Source organism: Setaria viridis, chromosome 5, assembly GCF_005286985.2.
Source record: "Setaria viridis chromosome 5, Setaria_viridis_v4.0, whole genome shotgun sequence".
Taxonomy (NCBI): Eukaryota; Viridiplantae; Streptophyta; class Magnoliopsida; order Poales; family Poaceae; genus Setaria; species Setaria viridis.
This window is the reverse complement of record NC_048267.2, coordinates 39,835,107-39,852,667: the sequence shown is the minus strand read 5'-3', so window position 1 is coordinate 39,852,667 and position 17,561 is coordinate 39,835,107. Positions and strand designations below refer to the sequence as shown.

Genomic DNA, 17,561 nt, shown 5'->3' with positions numbered 1-17,561 from the left:
AATTTAGGCTGGCGAGTGATTGTGCTAGTGTCGTCAAGAATCTCCAAGGGGCTGGCATGGGCAGCTATGGATAGATCATCCGGGAGATCAATGTAGGGAGAGGAAGATTCGAAGCTGTTGAGATTGTGCACGAAAGCAGAAGATCCAACATCGATGTAAATGTGCTCAGTTTATAGTCAGGTCGATAGACATGTGTGGTTTCTAACACCACCGGATGGTATTTGTAATTCGTAATCCCGTAACTTTGAATAAATAAAAGGTGGAGAGATTAAAAAACATATAAATATACTTGTCATTTAAAAAATAAATTAATTAAGTAGAATCTCATGTGCAAAGGAGTTGTTCAGTTAATTCCATCCAATTTGTTTTAATCCCCATTCTGACCGAGTTGCACTTCATTAAGGCCTTGATCACCGCGGATCAGCACCATGCTTCCTGTCCGCGGATCTGCTGAGGTACGAGCATTCACCATTCTCCATTCAGTAGTCAGTACTTTCTAGGGCGGTTGGCCGCCCCTGAAAGTACACTCTACGTTCCCTGATAGCAAGCTTCAGCAGCACATCTCGAGCTAAGTTTCAGCAGCACATCTCGAGCTAAGTTTCAGCATCACGTACCGGTACCACAAACTGCTTTTATATCTCCAAGAAAGATCATGCTGCTGCACTTCTCTCACGTGGCCTCGTTCGGCTGGCTACTTTGCAGCTGGCTGCTGCTGCTCGGCTCAGCTGCTGCGGCAGAGAGCCGAGCAGCAGCAGCCAGAAGCCGAACGCACGCAGCACGGAAGCCTTGAAGCCCCAACGAACGCCAAAAGGCAGCACAGATCTTGTCCGAATCAACCTCATCAATGACTCGCGCTCTCGCGATGACATCATGACCACCTCCCTCAAGCTCAAGCTGGTGCCTGTTCATCGTTCTCTCGTCGTCCGCTAGCCTTTTTCAGGTGGAACATGGCGCTGTACATACAACGAGACGGCGACCTAAAAGATCCTCTCCAACTCCATCAACTTTCGATCTGCCCCCATGTAAAGAAGACAAGACAGACCACACAAACCCGCGCGCCGAGAGGCGCCCCCACGAGGGCGCGACTCTGCCGCCGGTGGACGCATGCGAGTGTCCGTTTCCGTGTAAACCATTCCTGTTCATCTCTTTCACTTCATCTTTTTTTTTTTGCCCCTGGAAATTTACAGTTCGATCGATCTGGGGTGATTAATCTCACAGCCCATTCTTCACAGTCTCTTTTCACTTAACCTAACATCCCTAAACAAATAAAGCCATCTTTCGACAGGTGAAAAAGGCCAGAGAGAATCCGAAGAAAAGGAGAAAATTTCTTTTCAGAACCGATGATTGCGTATAACCAGCCATTGCTTGCAGCCCAACCAGCCTATGAAGTATGAATCGAATTGGTGATCTGAAGGTTTGTCTTCACTCTCCTATCAGTTTTACCCGAACTGGATTGCTGGCCTGGAGAGTATCCGTGTGTAGAGCACGAGGTTCCAGATGTCGGGCACGCCGGGGAGGCACCAGTGGATGCAGTCGGCGTAGGTGCCGGGGTCGGCCTGCTCCTCCGGCCCCAGCACCTTCCCCTGCCGGATGGTGTGCACGGAGGTGTGCCCGTCCTTGCGCCGCTCCGACATGGTGGTGATGTCCACGAACGTGATGGGCACCCGGGGCGACGCCGCCCGGGAGACGTTTTTCGCCTCGTGGAACATGTCCCAGTCCATGCCCAGCCACAGCGGGCCGTGCCACTCCAGCAGCGGCATCGTCTCCTTGGCGCAACGGATCCCGTCCGGGTTGCCCCACACCTGCGGGCTGTTCCAAACACAAAACCAAAAGACATACCGTCAATTTGAGCTCGCCAAATTTGACTCCTTAGATAAACACGAATTTCTACGTATAGTATGTATATTGAGTAGCCAAATTTGTGTATTGTGCAGAATAGTACGTCAATTGTCATCTTCGCCGGAATTGCTAGTTGTTCTCTGGTTCGCCAAGCCTCAACTGTGTCTTTCGACGTGACATCCCTCCAACTACTCCAGGCTAGGAAAGAGGTCCGTCCATGGACGCATTCGCGATGGAAAACTGCCTACAATTTCGATGCAGCTCGGCAGGCCATATGGCTTGTGCTTGTTACTGAGCTTTCCACTTCGAGGACAAGCGGCTTTAGCTGCTAATCCCTGTAGCCGGCTAGTGACAACACGCGGTGACTTGTTTCATTCATCCACCAGATCTGAACCTTTTCTACAGTCCTCCTGGCTATCTACTCCATTCTACTTTCTTGTATAAACAAATCACGAAAGGTAGTGTAATTGCAATCATGGTGTAAAGGCTGTCAGGTAGCAGAGCCAATTCTTAGCTACATATTGCGGGTTCACAGCCTAGGAGCCTTTGTATCTTAAAATTCTCTTTTTCTTCTTAATTGAAAGGTAGAGCTCCTGCCAGTTAAAAAAAGAGACAGAGTCTCTTACTTAAAAAAAAGGTTAAGATAGTCGGCCAATTCAAAGTGGTTTGCTTCACGGAACCTAAACATCAATCAGTTTCCTGATAGGTCAGCCTCCATTTTTAACTCTTCCAGGAAGCTTTAGGTGAGCTTTCGTAAGGCGTCATCCCTGGGGCAGCTAAGCCAGATCATTGTCAATGCATTGTCAGTGGAGATAGGTAACCAACGCAACCTTCCGTTTGATCCTACTAGTAGCAGAGCCACGTTTGGTCATTCGGTTGTCAGTGTGATGTAGGCAATAATTTAGCACGGAAAGTTCGTATGCATGCATACTCTAATATTAGTATAAACCAACTTAATAGTATTCAGAGATGCCCATCCGATATAATACTGGATATGAGTAATCAAGAACTTTAGAGCTGACTCTCGAGAGAAGATTGAGCTTTGAGCCTGAACTACGCAATTAGAAAAGGCAAAGCGTCAGATGCAAGTAGGACTTTCTCCAGATGAGGAGACTTCTTTTGAGACTGGAGATGAGGAGACTTTCATCCACCTCCCGTCTTCAGGCTCCAACTTGATCGCAGATTCGCAGACAGGCTAACTGGCCCAGCTTTAAAATTGTTCTCCGCAAGGATCCTAAAATTCCGGCAACGGGATAAACAAGAAAGCCACTTCTCAGGAAATTAAGAGCGATGCACCAACCGACGCCACTCGCCGTCGGAGTTTTCCCACCCCCATCACGCCCGAACTACGCTACGATACACATCGCTCGCCATCGCCGATCATTGGCGCGCGATTCATCACGGATCGCAACTGCCGCCGGCGGCCAAGCGAGAGTCGCTTGACGATTGGAAGCTTCGGCGCCTCAGATTCGTGCGAATAATTCGATCGCCCATGTGATCAAGACAGTGCATCCTCTCGCTCTCCTGCGACAGTGCTCGCACTAGTATAATTTTCTTCGGATTGCAACATGCCCGGACGGCGAGCTGAATACAATACCTAAATAAGGGAACACCCATTTGATTGGACTTTAGCGGACCAGCAGGTCAAGTTGTGTGACGCAAGTTTCTTGACCCCGCAAAGTGCATGGAGAGCTGGGAGGAGAGGAAGGTGCTAATCCAAGTAAAGCAGAGCAACTCTAAAAACTCCCTTATATTACCCTTATTTAGGGAGAAAAACATAAGAAATCAGGTTCCAACAGGTTCCCTATTCTTCCCGAAAAAAATACAATGACGCTAAAAACTTCCCTGTCACCCCGCATATTTCCGTGTGGACGCTCCTCCCCCAATCGCATTTTTTCTCGCTATTCCCAATCCCACATCGAGAGCGACGTAGCCCCTGTGCTCCTCCGCTCAATATCAATGGCACCACCGCGCCGCTGCCAAATCCCTACTCATCCCACCCGTTTGGTTTGCCGGGCAACGCCACCAGTAGCACCCGCATGTCGTCGCGAAGCTCCTCCGTCGGTCGTCGTCGCAGTTCTGCCGCCCGCTCACTCGTTTGCACGACAAGGGGCTGAGCTCGCATCCGTTGCCCCCTCGATTGCGCGAGCTCGATGGCGGTTCCAGCGCTGGCTCTACATCTCGCATATGAGGAGGAGCTCCATTGACGGCCCGTGCGCGCGTGAGCCCCCGAATCGCTAGCTGTGAGCTTGTTGTTGGACAGCTCGAGCGACTCCATATGGTTGTGAGCCTGTCGATCCCTGGTGGCACGTGCCCGGTGAAGCTGTTGCTAGCGAGGCTAAGGGCCTACAACCTCGACGCCATGGCGAGCAACGTTGGGATCAGCCCACTGAGGTTGTTCCCGCCGAGGAAGAGGTACCGGAGGTCTGGCTAGCGCGCCGGCGTCTGTGGGGAGCTGCCCGTGAAAATCTTTGTTGGCAATGGAGAATTCTTGCAGCGACGGCATGTTGAAGAAGCCTGGCGGGATCTCGCCGGTGAGGCAGTTCTGGTAGATGGTTGGAGGTCGGGGAGGCGCGAGAGGGCCTCGAGGATGCCGCCTTGGAGACGGTTCTGGTTGAGCTAGAGTGTCCGGACCTAGTGATGTTCCCGAGCGTCGGCGGGATGCGGCCGGAGAGCGCGTTGTGGCCGAGCCAGAGGATGGTGAGGTTGCGCGGCGAGTCGAGTTACCCCGGGATGTTGCCGGTGAGGTGGTTATTGTTTGAGGAATGCGATGGCGAGGGCGTTGCAGTTGCGGAGCGCGGCGAAGGGGAGCAGAAGCAGCAGCGAGCAGAGGCCGCCGCTAACGCTGACGCGGCGCGGACGACGCATGGGCGGTGCGCTTTGGATTTTTTGGAAGGGGGAGGTGGAGAGGCGACGGAAAAAGCTGCGCGACGTGTGTTCCGAGCCGCGTTCCAGGAAGCTGTTGGAGCCCAACAGAGGGTCAACGTGCTGACGTGGCAAGTTTTGAAGTATTGGGAGGTTTATTATTGGGGATCTGCCGTGGGATGACATGATTTTAGAAAATAAATTGTTAGTAGAAGCTCCAATAATTTTGGAGGAGATTTTTTTTTAGACTCTTGGAGTTGCCCTGAAAAGTCTCGTTCACCTCTCTAAATTGTGTAGAAAAAAGGTTGTACCGGTGAAGTCTACATGTGACAACAGACATCTAGTGCTACTGTGCTCCTCCTTGGGATCGGTTAATACAGTACTAAACCGCTCCGAAGCTCGATGATTAAGCTATACAAATTATCTGCTTTTCTCCTGATTTGGTATTATATCATGTAGAATATTACACACTTGCTGAAATGTCAAACCACTGATATAAACTACATATAGTTAACAAAACAACTACTACTATTATACGCTGCGTCAGGACCACACACCCGATCGGTTCCACTCCTGATGCCTCGCGATCAATCATCAATGGTTCCGCTACCGATGGAGTCGCATCAGGCGCACTGTTCGCGAGCTACGTTCCTAATGCCGAGCCCGGGGCAGAACAGCGATGAGCCGTTGCACATAAATGGCCGAACAGCCTCGCGCGGCCGTCATCGCTGCACGAGCACCTAGTACAAGGCTACGACTACTCCCTCCGTTCCAAATTAGTCATTCCAACTTCTTTAAGGAGTAAAACCATTTTACGTTTGATCAAAATTATAGAGAAGATCACAAATATTTATAGTAATAAATAGATATGCTATAAAAAATATTTAATAAAGAAATTAATGTTACTTATTTGGTATTATGAATATTAGTACTTTATTATATAAATTTGGTTAAATTTGAGATGCTTTGACTATCAAAATTATAGAGAGGATCACAAATATTTATAGTACCGAATATATATACTATAAAAAAATTTAATAAAAAATTAATTGTACTTATTTGGTATTATTATTTGGTATTATGAATATTAATATTGTATTGTATAAATTTGGTTAAATTTAAGATATTTTATCTCTCTTATAATTTGGAATCAGAGGGAGTATAGTCTAGCCGTGCCCACGGCCTACGCACGCGCCCAGGCCCCATGCCCTCGGGTCGTGACATTTCAAACTCCCAGGATAACGACCGCCTCGGCCGGACGCGACGCGCACTTTCCCTCGATTTGGACTCGTCAGACGATCCCCCCGCGCAGGCGCGCGTTGGCCGTTTCGCTTTCGCCCACGGGAACCGACCGCGCCAGTCGGCCCGCGCGCCACCCCGCCATCGAACCGTGTAGGATCTGAGGCAGTCAGGCTCGACTCGATCGGCGTTTCCGGCGGGCAGGATGACCGAGCCGCCGTGTGTACCATACCGCCACCGGGCGCGCAGGCATGTTACCTTTTGCCCCCCGCACGCGTCGCGACGTTAAGAGCTAGTGCAGCGAGCTAGTGGTACGTTTCTGCACTGCTGGCCAGTTGTGCTTGCACTGTGTACGTGCTTAAACTAGGTTGGACAATTGGGCTGAGCGTGGGATGCGATTGAATAATGCCTGAGAGGATGCAGCGAAGGAACGAGCAAGCTAAGGGTGGGCAGCACGGGCGGTACCTGATGTGGAGCGGGGACATGCTCATGAAGAAGACGGACGTGCGCGCCGGGTCGACGTTCTCGTTCACCCAGTTGGCCCACGTCGTGAGCACCTTGCGGTACGCCTCCATCCGCACCACCTCGTCGTGCTCCTCCCAGCTCTGCGCGCCCGGTCTCCTGCGAGAGCGATCGCACGTACGTCAGCGTCGCGGACTCGATCCAGCGGATCGGTGGTGCACCGCACGTACTACGGTAGCCAGCTGCAGGGCACGTACGTGACTTTCATGTTGAGCGTGTTCATCCACCAGATGTAGGTGTTGAAGACGAGGTAGTCGACGCCGCGCCAGTTCTCCGCGTGCGCCGCGATCGTGTCCGCCTTGATGATCCGGTGCTGGATGCTGTGGATCTTGGGGTCGTCCGAGTTCGACTCCACCAGGAACGGCGCCCAGTAGAACTCCACTGTCGCGTTGAACTCCTGCACGCACACCAAAACGTTCAGTTCGATACATTCGGGTCGGTTAGTTTTTCTTTTTTTCCCTCTACTATGGACTAGGAGGAATAATTCTGGTTGGTTTGTTAGTTTCGTGCAAAAACAAGACCTGCTGCCGGGTCAGAAACGGCCCGCGTCCACGGAAGACGCGAGGTTGGTGCACCTAGCCGTCACCAACAGACACGCGTCACGGTTGAAAAAACGGGTGCGTGGAGACTGGAACGCATGGTATCGTAAGGGCAGCCGTGGGACCCGGCTAGCTGGCGACGGTTGCCCTCGGCGGCACGAATCCTAAAGGCGGAACTGAAAAGAGGAGGGCGACGGGGACGGCGGCGTACGCACCCAGGCGTGGAAGACGACGCGCTGGCCCTCCCAGCTGACGTACTTCTTCCCCGGCGAGACCGCCGACTGCACCAGGCACACCATCGACTCCCACTGGTTCCGGTTCAGCGAGTCCCCCACGAACATGAACCGCTTGCCCCGGAGCCTCTCCATGAACAGCTTCGCGTCGAACCTGCGATGGAATTAATGATAGCCTTGCCGTTAAATGCATGCACACCCGCCGCTACCCAGAGCTCAGCCGTCTCTGTCCGGCGGCGCTCCGTCCCGAACTGAATTTTGGCTGCACCTCACGCGCGCGCGCGTACCTGGGCATGGAGCAGTCGTTGGGTTGCCACCGCCACTTCTGGTAGGTGTCGTCGCGGCGGCCGTTCTTCATGCACGTCACCTGCGACGTCAGGAACTCGCACTCCTCCTCTCGGTACAGCGGGTAGCTCGTGTTGTCGAACACCCACCGGCCCTTGGACAGGTCGCACGTCTCCGGCACGCCCAGCGCCGGCGGCACCACCGTCTTCTTCGCCGCGCGCTGCCGCCTCGCCTTCTTCTTGCCCGCGGGCTTCTTCTTCTTGCTCTTGGTGGCGACCTTCTTCTGCGGCGCCTCGACCGCCGGCGCAGGCTCCGTAGTCACCGCGCGCTGCGGCTTCGGCTCCGTCGTCGTCGTCACCGCGTGCTGCTGCTTCGGCTTCTCCTGGTCGCTGTGGTGCAGCACGGCGGCGGGCTTCTCCGAGGAGGAGATGTCCCGTCGCGGCACGACGACCCGCCGGCCGGCGCCGCCCGAGGCCACCCCCGGCACCACCGTCGGCGCGGGCACGCGCGTTGTGAGCGGCTCGAACGTGAGCGACCGGATGTCCTCGCCGTACATGACGATGACGCAGAGGAAGAAGAAGATGCTCGCCACGTACACCGGCAGCCGCCCGCCCTTGCGCAGCGACGCCGCCGCGGCGTGCTTCCCGCCACCGAACGCGTCGGCCCCGGCGCCCGCGCCCGCGCCCGCGCCCGAGAGCGACGACTTCCGCCGCCCCGCGAAGTTCATGGCGCCCGCCCCGCCCGCAGCTCGATCGCTACCCAGCAATAGCCCCTTCTCCCCTCTCCCCGGTCTCCCCGCAGCACGCCGCTCCGCGCCTGGCGAGCTCAGCTCGCGCGCTTGGACTTGGCCCGATCGAAGCGTGCCGCGGCCGCCGCGAGCAGAAAGCAGAGGAGAGAGGGGATCGAGCTGGCGTAAGGAAGCCGCGCGCGGGGTCTTTAAGGATTGGCGAGCCCGGGCGAGGGAGTCAGCACCGGGGGCTGCGGATTTGGTGAGGGGACGCCATCTCCTGCTACCCTGATGCTTCTCTGAATCCCCCCTTCTCTTCCTCCTCCCCACGGTCAGGCGTTGAACGGGCACGCAAGCGGGGTTAATTGGAGGGATGATGCAACGGCCCGGAAAGGATTCGTTTTTATTCCTTGACAAATTCGTAGTCGCCGCGACCTGGCCAGCCAGACGCGAGGCGTGGCCAGGCATGGACAAACGTGGTACAGCACGTCACTGGCATATTTGGACTTGTTTAATTCCAATCACCGTGTACTTCGTATATACAGCAAAAGTATTAAAGTAGGAATTTGTATTTATACGTATACTTCTAAACATTATTGGGGGAGAATCTGGTAAGATCAGTGGCATACCAAACCGTTTTTTTTAGGACGAACTGATTTGTGTTAATTTTGTTGATGAGCTAGTGGCAGATAATGCCCGTATGATTCACCCGATTTATCTAACCTCATGAGGTCAACGGGTAACTAGCTAGATGGTATGGACACGCTGGTTTTTGAATTATAATGATGTGGTGAGAACAACATGCACACGCATCTCATTTCCGAGAAAGAAAAACATGCACACGCACCACATGTAAACATTGGGGGTGTTCGAGAGAATCGCAGCCGGGATTTATTTTGATTCCTCCCGTTGTCTTCGACTCCTCGTTTGGTAGAATAATGCGTGCCACTCTAGCTAACGTTCTGTACTTGTGTGCTAGCGGCACGTCGAGCTAACGACCGGTTTGAGACTTCTGGAAGTGGAGAAGTTGCATCGATGTGACCCTGATTTATCTACAGTGTGATGATGGAGGCTTGGCGGCGGCGGATCTGGATGACTGCTCTTGATTCGTCTATCAATGGATTGACAGTTAAGGAAAAGATTGTTTTCAGAGTAAACATTTCCCACGTGTACGATCTGGATTAGCAGAGCTTAGTCTAGTACAGTACACACACTTGTTTTTTGTGAAGAAATATCAAATTGTTCTATTACATTTTTGTACGGAAGTACAGAAGGCATAAGTCATTCTGTCACCACGGAGGATTTCGAAAATCGTCAAATTGTTACTGTTCTTTTGGAGCATTTTTACGGTCCATCAGGGGGTATCACTAGCACTAACTGTAACAGGGATGTACGAAGTTTAGCACTTATTCATCGACCATAAAAAAGGTCTTATTCTTTTACTATATGCTAGCTACATTAGCTAGACACCTGCCGTAACTTTACCATATGCAAAAAAGATGGTGCGATTTATCCTATTATACCTCACCATCATTTTTTACCCCGTGATCATGTATCTTCTATGATTCTATGTAGTTCACTTCTGTTGACATGTCCACGGAAGCACTCCATCCGAAGAAGAAAGGTTGCACTAGTTTGTATTTCAGTTGCTTCAACTTTTATATGTGCTACTCTGCTCGTCCTAAAATAAATGCTTTTCTGAGATTTTTTAGAAAAACAATAGACATGATAAATAACCTAAGCAACCTAATAAGTTATTATTTAACCAATCCAAGGCGGACCCAACACAGTATCTAGGGGGAGCCCCCCTAGACTATGGATCCTATGGAGCCTCCAACAAATTTCAGCCATAAATGAAGAGGGGGAAGAATAAGAAGGGAAAGAGAAGGGAGGAAGAAGAAGGGGAAGGGGAAGATAGTCCCCTAATCTGTGATCTTGGATCCGCCCTGAACCAATCTACCACATCCACCTTAATGAATCAAACCTTTCATAGGAAAAAATCATACAATTAAATGCGCATACACTTACAAAACAAAAAAACATTAAACAATTAAATGTACATGCTCCTCGAAAAGACAAAAAAAAAAGATAGTTAAATGCACATGCAATTAAATTTAGCTTGTCCAAAAGCTAGCTAACTGCATTATTTGTGTGATAAATTTTAAAGGCTAGAAATATACTTATTTTAGAAGTGAAGGAGTATCGTGCTTCACTCCACGACATTTTTGCAACGAAGGTATTGCTCATATGTCATGAGCGACAACGGAATCACAGAATGGCTAGTGATTCCCCTCTGCGCTGTCGCTTCTATTGTGAGCCATCTGCTACCACCTAGTGCCAATTAAGCCTGAAACAGGGGTTCCTGTCCAAATTATGCAACGGTACAATAGTATATGCTTCGAGCAGTAGTGCTCCCTATGTGCCAATAATCCCCATTTGACCCCGTTCTCCTCAGGAAACGTGTTCGCTCGTTAGGCCTGAAACCCGGGGGCATGCCTCAGCAAGACACCACGCCCAGAGGCCAGAGCACCACGCCACCGCCTGCCATTGGCTCGTTGCGCGACCAGCTCGCTATTACTTCGCGACGGAGGCTTGCGATGCAGAAAAGGCAGCAAACCATAAGAAAAGGCCATTCGCATTCGCGAGGAAACAGCAAAGCAGCAAGCGACGTACATTCATTCACGAATACTCATGCGACATGAGCTGAAATCGAACTGCGCGGGTACGGCATCCCTTTCGACAGCAAGGCATCACCATCACCGCCCGCTACCCCCATGGCGATTGGCGGCGTCGCTTTGGCTGTGGTGCCGGAGAAAAGGATGCCCGCGGCGTTGCCGTCCGGCGGCAGGCCCCCCCCCCCCCCCCCCCCCCCCCCCCCCCCGATGGTGTTCTACTGTTCTTCTGTGGTTTCTGGTACAATGTTGGTGTCCATCGTTCTCTCCTTGTTCAGATTAGCACAGCTTAGCTGATGGAACACTCTGAACCGACCAGAAACCATGCTCACTGTTGGGAGTTCCACGCCTGCGTTTCCTTGGACCGCAACGCCTCGAGGATCTAGCGCCATGATTGGCACCTAAACTCCCGTCAAATCTCGTTGGCTGCCCTCAGCCCCTCACAGTACAACCCCAATGACAAGCCTGTTGCGTTGCAGGCCACTCAGTCGCCACGCTCGCAAATGTCATTTTGTGCTGCATCACCTTCTGTTCCTGGTCTCCTGTCCAAAATTCCATTATTTTTTTGTCGGTTTACGGAAGCTGTTCGGCCACCTACCAGATAATTAGCTGCATCGGCCAAAATCTCCTCTTGCGATAACAGCGACGTTCCTGCAATGGCAGTGTCTCTTTACTTGGTTTTAGTGTGGATCGAGCGTGCCCTTGCCTTGGTTTGGAAGCCCGGCCTGCCTGCAGGCGTGCAGATGGTTTGGTTTCGGCTGTTGATTTTGGGGTCCGCCCGTGGACGCGACCTGCAGAGTTGGTTGGCTCGGCTTCAAATCGGAGAGCGACCGCTGCAGCAAACGCTCAAGTGGAATCGTGAGGAATCTGCGTTCCTTCCCTAGTTCCCTTGGTTCCTCCCGTCTCGTATTTTTCTCTGGCGGAGTTCTAACCTGAATGTCATGTTAATGACTCGATGTTCTGAGAGCAGCTTGCGATTGTTTATGGACCAAGGAGCGGTAGTGGACTACCATATCAAAGAGCACACGTACGTACGTGCAGGCTTGTCTTGTCTATGCTCCAATCGAGCGTGAGGACAAATTGTTCAATTTGGAAGATTCTGAACAACACACTAGGGCTTGGCATTCTTCCTTTTACGCCGAACAAGTTGCGATCTTGTTTGAGTTTAGAATGCGCCATGTTGCCATCACGTCACAAAAGCAGAAGCTAAAGCCGGCAGAGCACGGGCCCGCGACGATATGACCGATTGGACGGACGCAGCCGGAGCTGCGCGCCTGCCGCCTGTTGCTATCCCTTCCCGGGTGAAGCCTGATCGTGGACAAAAGCTCGCGGTGGTTCGGGTTTCCAGCTTCCTGCTTCGGCAGGCGACGCGGCCGCGCCCCGTCGCCATGCGAGCGGAGCGCAGCCGTGGGCCACGAAGCATCGCTATGATTAGGCTTCAACCAACTGCCCCGCCCGAGCACGAACATGCGCGACGAGTAGACGAGTTTGCCCGCCTCCGTTTCAGCACCAGAAATGGTCGTGGTCGACGTCTACTTCCCTGTTCCTTGCGCCGCTTTCGACAGACACTGCGGCTGCGTAGGTTTGCGGGTGGCAGCAGGCTCGCGATTGGCCCCGGTCCCGTTGGTGCGCAGTGGGTGCTGGGCTGCTGGCTTCGTGCGTGGTTTGGTGCTTGGGTTGCCCGTGAAGTTCTGGTCTGTGGTCGCGATCGCGCCCATGCGTGCCTGGATCACCAAAAATCAAAGTCACCAAGCGTTTCGCAGGCTGCTACTACTAGAGAACTAGCTACGAAGGGAAGGGTGGATACCGATACGGAGATAAAAGTGTTCGCCGCTTTGGGCTGTGCGAAGCTGGGGACAACAACCGTGCGTGCCAGCCATTTGCCTGCCCTTCACTGCTTATCGATGCATCAGCTTTACCGTTTTTAGCATTGCCTTTTCCTGTGAGCCCCGCGTACGAGCATGAACTCCACGCCTCCACTACTCCAGGTTGCAAAGACGTGCAAAAAAACATCCCAAAAAATAGTGTTTCGAAAAAAAAAACCAAAACAGAGTTCCATAGGTGTTGCTTGATGACATCAATGCACAACCAGTCAGCCAGCACAGCCGCCAGCCAGCCTGCTGAGTGCCTGACTCGGACCATGGGCCGTATAAGCCTTGGTCATGGGCCAACATGGAGAACTCACGTGTGTGTTTGGACCCCAATACATTACTTGGGCCTTTGTGGTACTAAGTACTAACTGGTATATTTCTTCTTGGGCCTCCGTCCTCCCCCCATCGTATAGTAGTAAGTTACCCTCCCTGATGCCCAGGCCACGTTCGCAACGCCACATGGCTTGGGGATCTCGCCTTGTTGTGTTGCCACGCCATGTCGCCATGGCATGGGATATCTCACGAGCACTCTGGCAGATAATTGGACCGTATTACTTGCCATGGCCCATCAAATATACTCCATAGACTAGAGACATTCTGTGGACGTGCAGGCACATCGCAGAGTCTCATTTTTACTGGCGACGATGGAGTACGTAACTACTTATACTGAGTTAATGACACAATAAAACAGGACTAGATGTATCCCTCGCCTTTTGCATGACAACTCCTGGCGGGCACAAAATATTAAGATAGGTGCAGCCGTGCAGGCCGTCGACTCCGACCTTACACACACGGACAAAATTATTTTTGACAAACTGGAGTTCCACATCACTAGAGACAAGCTTGTTTCCTGGAGGATGTTTCAGGTGCTGGAACCGGTTTTCTTATTTTTTTTCTCAACCATTCCTTTCGATAAGAAGCTGGCAAATCCCTCACGATCGCGACCGGCTACGCGATTCTGAAAAAAATCGCTCATCTAATCACGTAAAGGACCCTCACAATTCGCAAACCATTCTCTCTTTTTTTTTGCCGTCCTCTTTATGCGTCGAATTAAGCGATCGGTACACATGGACGCCCGATGATAAAGTGATCGACATCACTGAACACGATTCTGACAAGGCACTAAGTTGACATTGCCGACGCACACGTTTCCATATTCTAAGCATCCTGCATGCTCACAAAATGCAAAGGAACACGAAAGGCGCAGCCCCCGGCCCCTATGATTGAATCTTGGGTTGCATGTTCAGATGCCTGATCTGCTTTCTCTGCATCTTTGTGTCATGATCTTCGGCGTCTGCGAGAGTGCGAGCGCCATGTCCCTGTCCCAAGTCCCAACCCCCATCGGAGAGTAATTTAACCCACAAACGCCAGAGAAAGAGAAGCTTGCCGTGGCAAGATTGCACGTACGGCACGATATACGAGTACCACCGGATCAGCAAGGCAGCAATTTGCCTCGTGCGCTCTCCGTTCAACGGAAGCACCAAGCGTGGCGACCCAGAGCTGGTTGAATGTTGATGGGTGGAGCAATGATACAGACACCGATGGTTTTCTTAAAAACGATGGTTTTAGCAAGCTTATCCTCTTATTTTGCGCCATTAATGTGAGCTAGGTAGTGCGACTAGATCATTCCCGGCGTAGCACGGCGGCTTGAGCCTGAAGTAATCACTGAGGTCAAGTCTTGACGTCTCAGACTCACGCATGTATTCAGATATTTTACACACCTAAACTAATGCAAAAGGAATTCCAATGCAAAATGAAGCGAAGCAAAGCAAAGGAATTCAGTGATTTGAGGGGAGTTGTTGAGGAGGCCTGTCACTCTGTCAGCCGTACTCCGGCCCACTCGCCAGCTTCCCGGTCCAGGTCGCCGCAATTCGGGAAAAGTGGCCCACCACTGGGCCAGCAGCTGGGCCCACGCAACCAGACCAACACGACTCAGATAAAAGAGGCCGCCGCCTCCTTCCCACGCAGCAAACGGCGCCCAACCACCAGCACACGCGTTTCCCGATTCCCACCAAAAGCACCCCTCTGCTTCGCTGATTCCCTGCGCCGCGATCCCGCCGCTCCGGCCGTCTCCATGGCCGCCTCGTCTTCCTCCACCGCCGCCGCCACCACCACGTCCAGGACCACCGCCGGAGGGAGCGCGCTTCCAGGCCCTCCGCCGCCAACGCCGTCGAACCACCACGCGGGCCCGTCGTCCTCCGCGGCCGCTGGGGGCACGGACGCCGCGCTCTCGGCTTTCCTGCACCGCCTGCTCCTCTCCTCCCCGGCCCCGCAGCTCCGGTCGCCGCTCGCCGCTCGGTCGCAGGCGTCGCCCTCGTTTCCGCCTCTCGTCTCGCTCGAGGACCCCGACCAGCGCGCCCTCCGCGACGCCGCCGACGCGGGCTACTTCCACCTTGCCGGCCACGGCCTCCCTTCCGAGCTACCGTCCTCCGCGCTCGCCGAGCTGTCTCAAATCGACGCATCCTCGCGCCGCGATTCGAATCTTCGCACGCTCGGATTCTCCGAGGAGGAGGATGAGGAGGAGGGGGACGATCAGGATGCGGACGGCGGCGCCGATGACCCCGCCGTGGTGTTCGACGCCTGCGAGGGGGACATGGACGCGCTCCCGGCTGCGGCGGAGTACGCGCGGCGGATGAGGGACGTGGGCATGCGGGTGGTGGCGCTGCTCTCCGGGTGCCCTGACGCTGGCATCCGGGAGGAGCCGTTCGCGGAGGGGAGGAGGAAGGCGAGGTGCCTCGTGTGGGCTTCCAAGGTCTCCGCCGGCGATACTGCTCCTCCGGCCGCAGGGAAGGCGAAGGCGTACCCGTACGTCGTGGGCCTTCAATGCCAGTGGGAGGCTTCCGGGCAGGAAGCGGCACCGGCGAGCTGGGTGATGAACGAGGGCGGCGAGTGGACGGCAGTGGGCGCCCGCGACGGCGCGCTTCTTGTCACCATCGGCGACATTGCGCAGGTACTTGCGTGCAAATCTTTCAGTTTGACTAACGCGAAAATCATAGGATATCCAATGAACATTACAACAGAAAATTGCAACGGCATCTTAAAAAGACAAACAGTAGCAGAGATTACAGAAGCACTGTTGCTATTCTTCTTGATTTGGTCAAAATTTAGTGCTCTAGTACACGATAGGGGTGGTAGTGCCACTGCAACAGAACGTACAAGAACCAGAGGCAGAGATGGAGAGCATCCATTTTTGTTTATGCAACGGCATCAATTTCTAAAGTAGGTCGCGCATCAGCAATTCAGGGTCACCACTCAATTTTGATTTTTGACCCGTTAGGCGATCAGGCCCCATGTCTCCATCAGCTGGTGTATCACTCACTGATCAGTGATCACCACTCAGTTTGGAGCACTTAGACACAAAAATTAGTCAAACATCTTCGCTTTTCAAACGCAAAAGTGACCATCATGTATCATATGAGCTGTTCTTCAAATCTTCACTCTTCAGGCTGCAGCAGCACTCATCTTTTTGTTGCCATGATTCCTTTTGGCTCGCGTGCCAGGTGTGGAGCAACGGCAAGTTGAGGAAAGTGAGAGGGATGGCTCGCCCCACCTCCGCACCCTTGGGCACGCAGCACGGCGAGACTGACCGCTTGTCGCTGACGGTTCTCGTCACCCTGTCCCTGGACAACATCATCTCGCCCTTGGTCCCGCTCTCCTCCGATGCCGCCGGTGAAGGCGATGAGGACCGCGACGACGAGGCAGATGGCGCCGGAGCAGACGGGGATGGATGGAGGTTCCACTCTTTCCTACTGGAGGACTATGCGTGGAGGGTGTATCACCAGCGGCTTCAGTTCAAGGATCCACTGGTCCGGTACCGGATATGAAATTGCCACGATGATCTATAGCTTTGTTTTTTCGTTGGTGTCATGGTGTGCCGTGTACACTCATGTGTGACTTGTGTGTTGTGATTTATGCTATTTGGCTTTGGAGTGGTTTGAGCATGAGTACACGGCATGAGCAAGCAACTGCCTGACTTCATGATTTTAACGGAGAGAAACTCATCTTCGCATTACTTTCTTTTTCCTCACACCTTATCTGTTAGATAATGCTATTAGTGGCTTCGATTTCTCTCCAACAATCCAACTATGGCCCTCTTTGGATAGCAAAAGTGCTAAAGTTTAGCATCCTCAAATGTAATTCTAAAGTTTAGCACTTGGGACTGTTTGGATTCTGTGCTAAAGTTTAGCACCTTTGGTGGGAAATGACTACATTGCCCCTCATTTATTACTTCTCTTCAATCCTATTCAAGACTGGCACGTTTCGCGGTGGAGTGAGAGGGGGGCAACTAGAAAAAAATGTGGAGTTGGAGACCACTTTTAGCACTATTAGCAGATTTTAGCATCCCTTTAGCACCCCTTGGGTGTGCTAATGAAAATAGGTGTGCTAAACTTTAGCACTCATCTTTTAGCACAACTGTTTAGGAGCACAAGTACTAAAATGGTGCTAAAAGAGGAGTGCTAAACTTAGCACTCCTCATCCAAACAGGACCTATGCCTATTTACCTTGGAGAAATGAAAAATATACCAATGCTGAATTTAATGGCATATAACCTGTGGGCCGAGATTCCAAACTAAAAATGCACAGATACAGTGCATTGTCATTTTCATACTAGAAACTGTATTATCAATATCGAACCACTTTTCAGGGAAGTGAACAAGGCAAATGTACGTCATCCATGTGTTCTTGTTTTCCAGAGGATTACGCGACAGACAACTTTGCACTTGATTATACTTGAAGATGTGGTAATTAAGATCTGTTTGCATCCCAGC

General features: G+C 52.4%; 2 protein-coding genes across 3 annotated transcripts; one reads left to right on the top strand and one right to left on the bottom strand.

The window, feature by feature from the left end:
• Positions 1–1,117: 1,117 nt before the first annotated feature.
• On the bottom strand, positions 1,118–8,633 carry LOC117858808 (xylan O-acetyltransferase 1). 2 transcript variants are annotated; one of them, XM_034741940.2, is made up of 5 exons: positions 7,525–8,630; positions 7,220–7,391; positions 6,663–6,862; positions 6,409–6,564; positions 1,118–1,809 (listed from the first exon to the last, which is right to left on the bottom strand). In XM_034741940.2, exons 1-5 carry the CDS (start codon positions 8,247–8,249, stop codon positions 1,440–1,442), a joined length of 1,623 nt encoding a protein of 540 aa, XP_034597831.1. In that variant the 5' UTR covers positions 8,250–8,630; the 3' UTR covers positions 1,118–1,439. The 2 variants fall into 2 exon arrangements, with proteins under 2 accessions (XP_034597831.1, XP_034597832.1); XM_034741941.2 differs by lacking the exon at positions 1,118–1,809 and adding an exon at positions 2,823–3,073 and having other exon boundaries at positions 7,525–8,633.
• Positions 8,634–14,749: 6,116 nt separating this feature from the next.
• Positions 14,750–16,804, top strand: LOC117855349 (uncharacterized). Its single transcript, XM_034737679.2, has 2 exons — positions 14,750–15,742; positions 16,293–16,804. The coding sequence occupies exons 1-2, from the start codon at positions 14,867–14,869 to the stop codon at positions 16,614–16,616; spliced, it is 1,200 nt and encodes a 399-aa protein (XP_034593570.1). The 5' UTR covers positions 14,750–14,866; the 3' UTR covers positions 16,617–16,804.
• Positions 16,805–17,561: the final 757 nt, after the last annotated feature.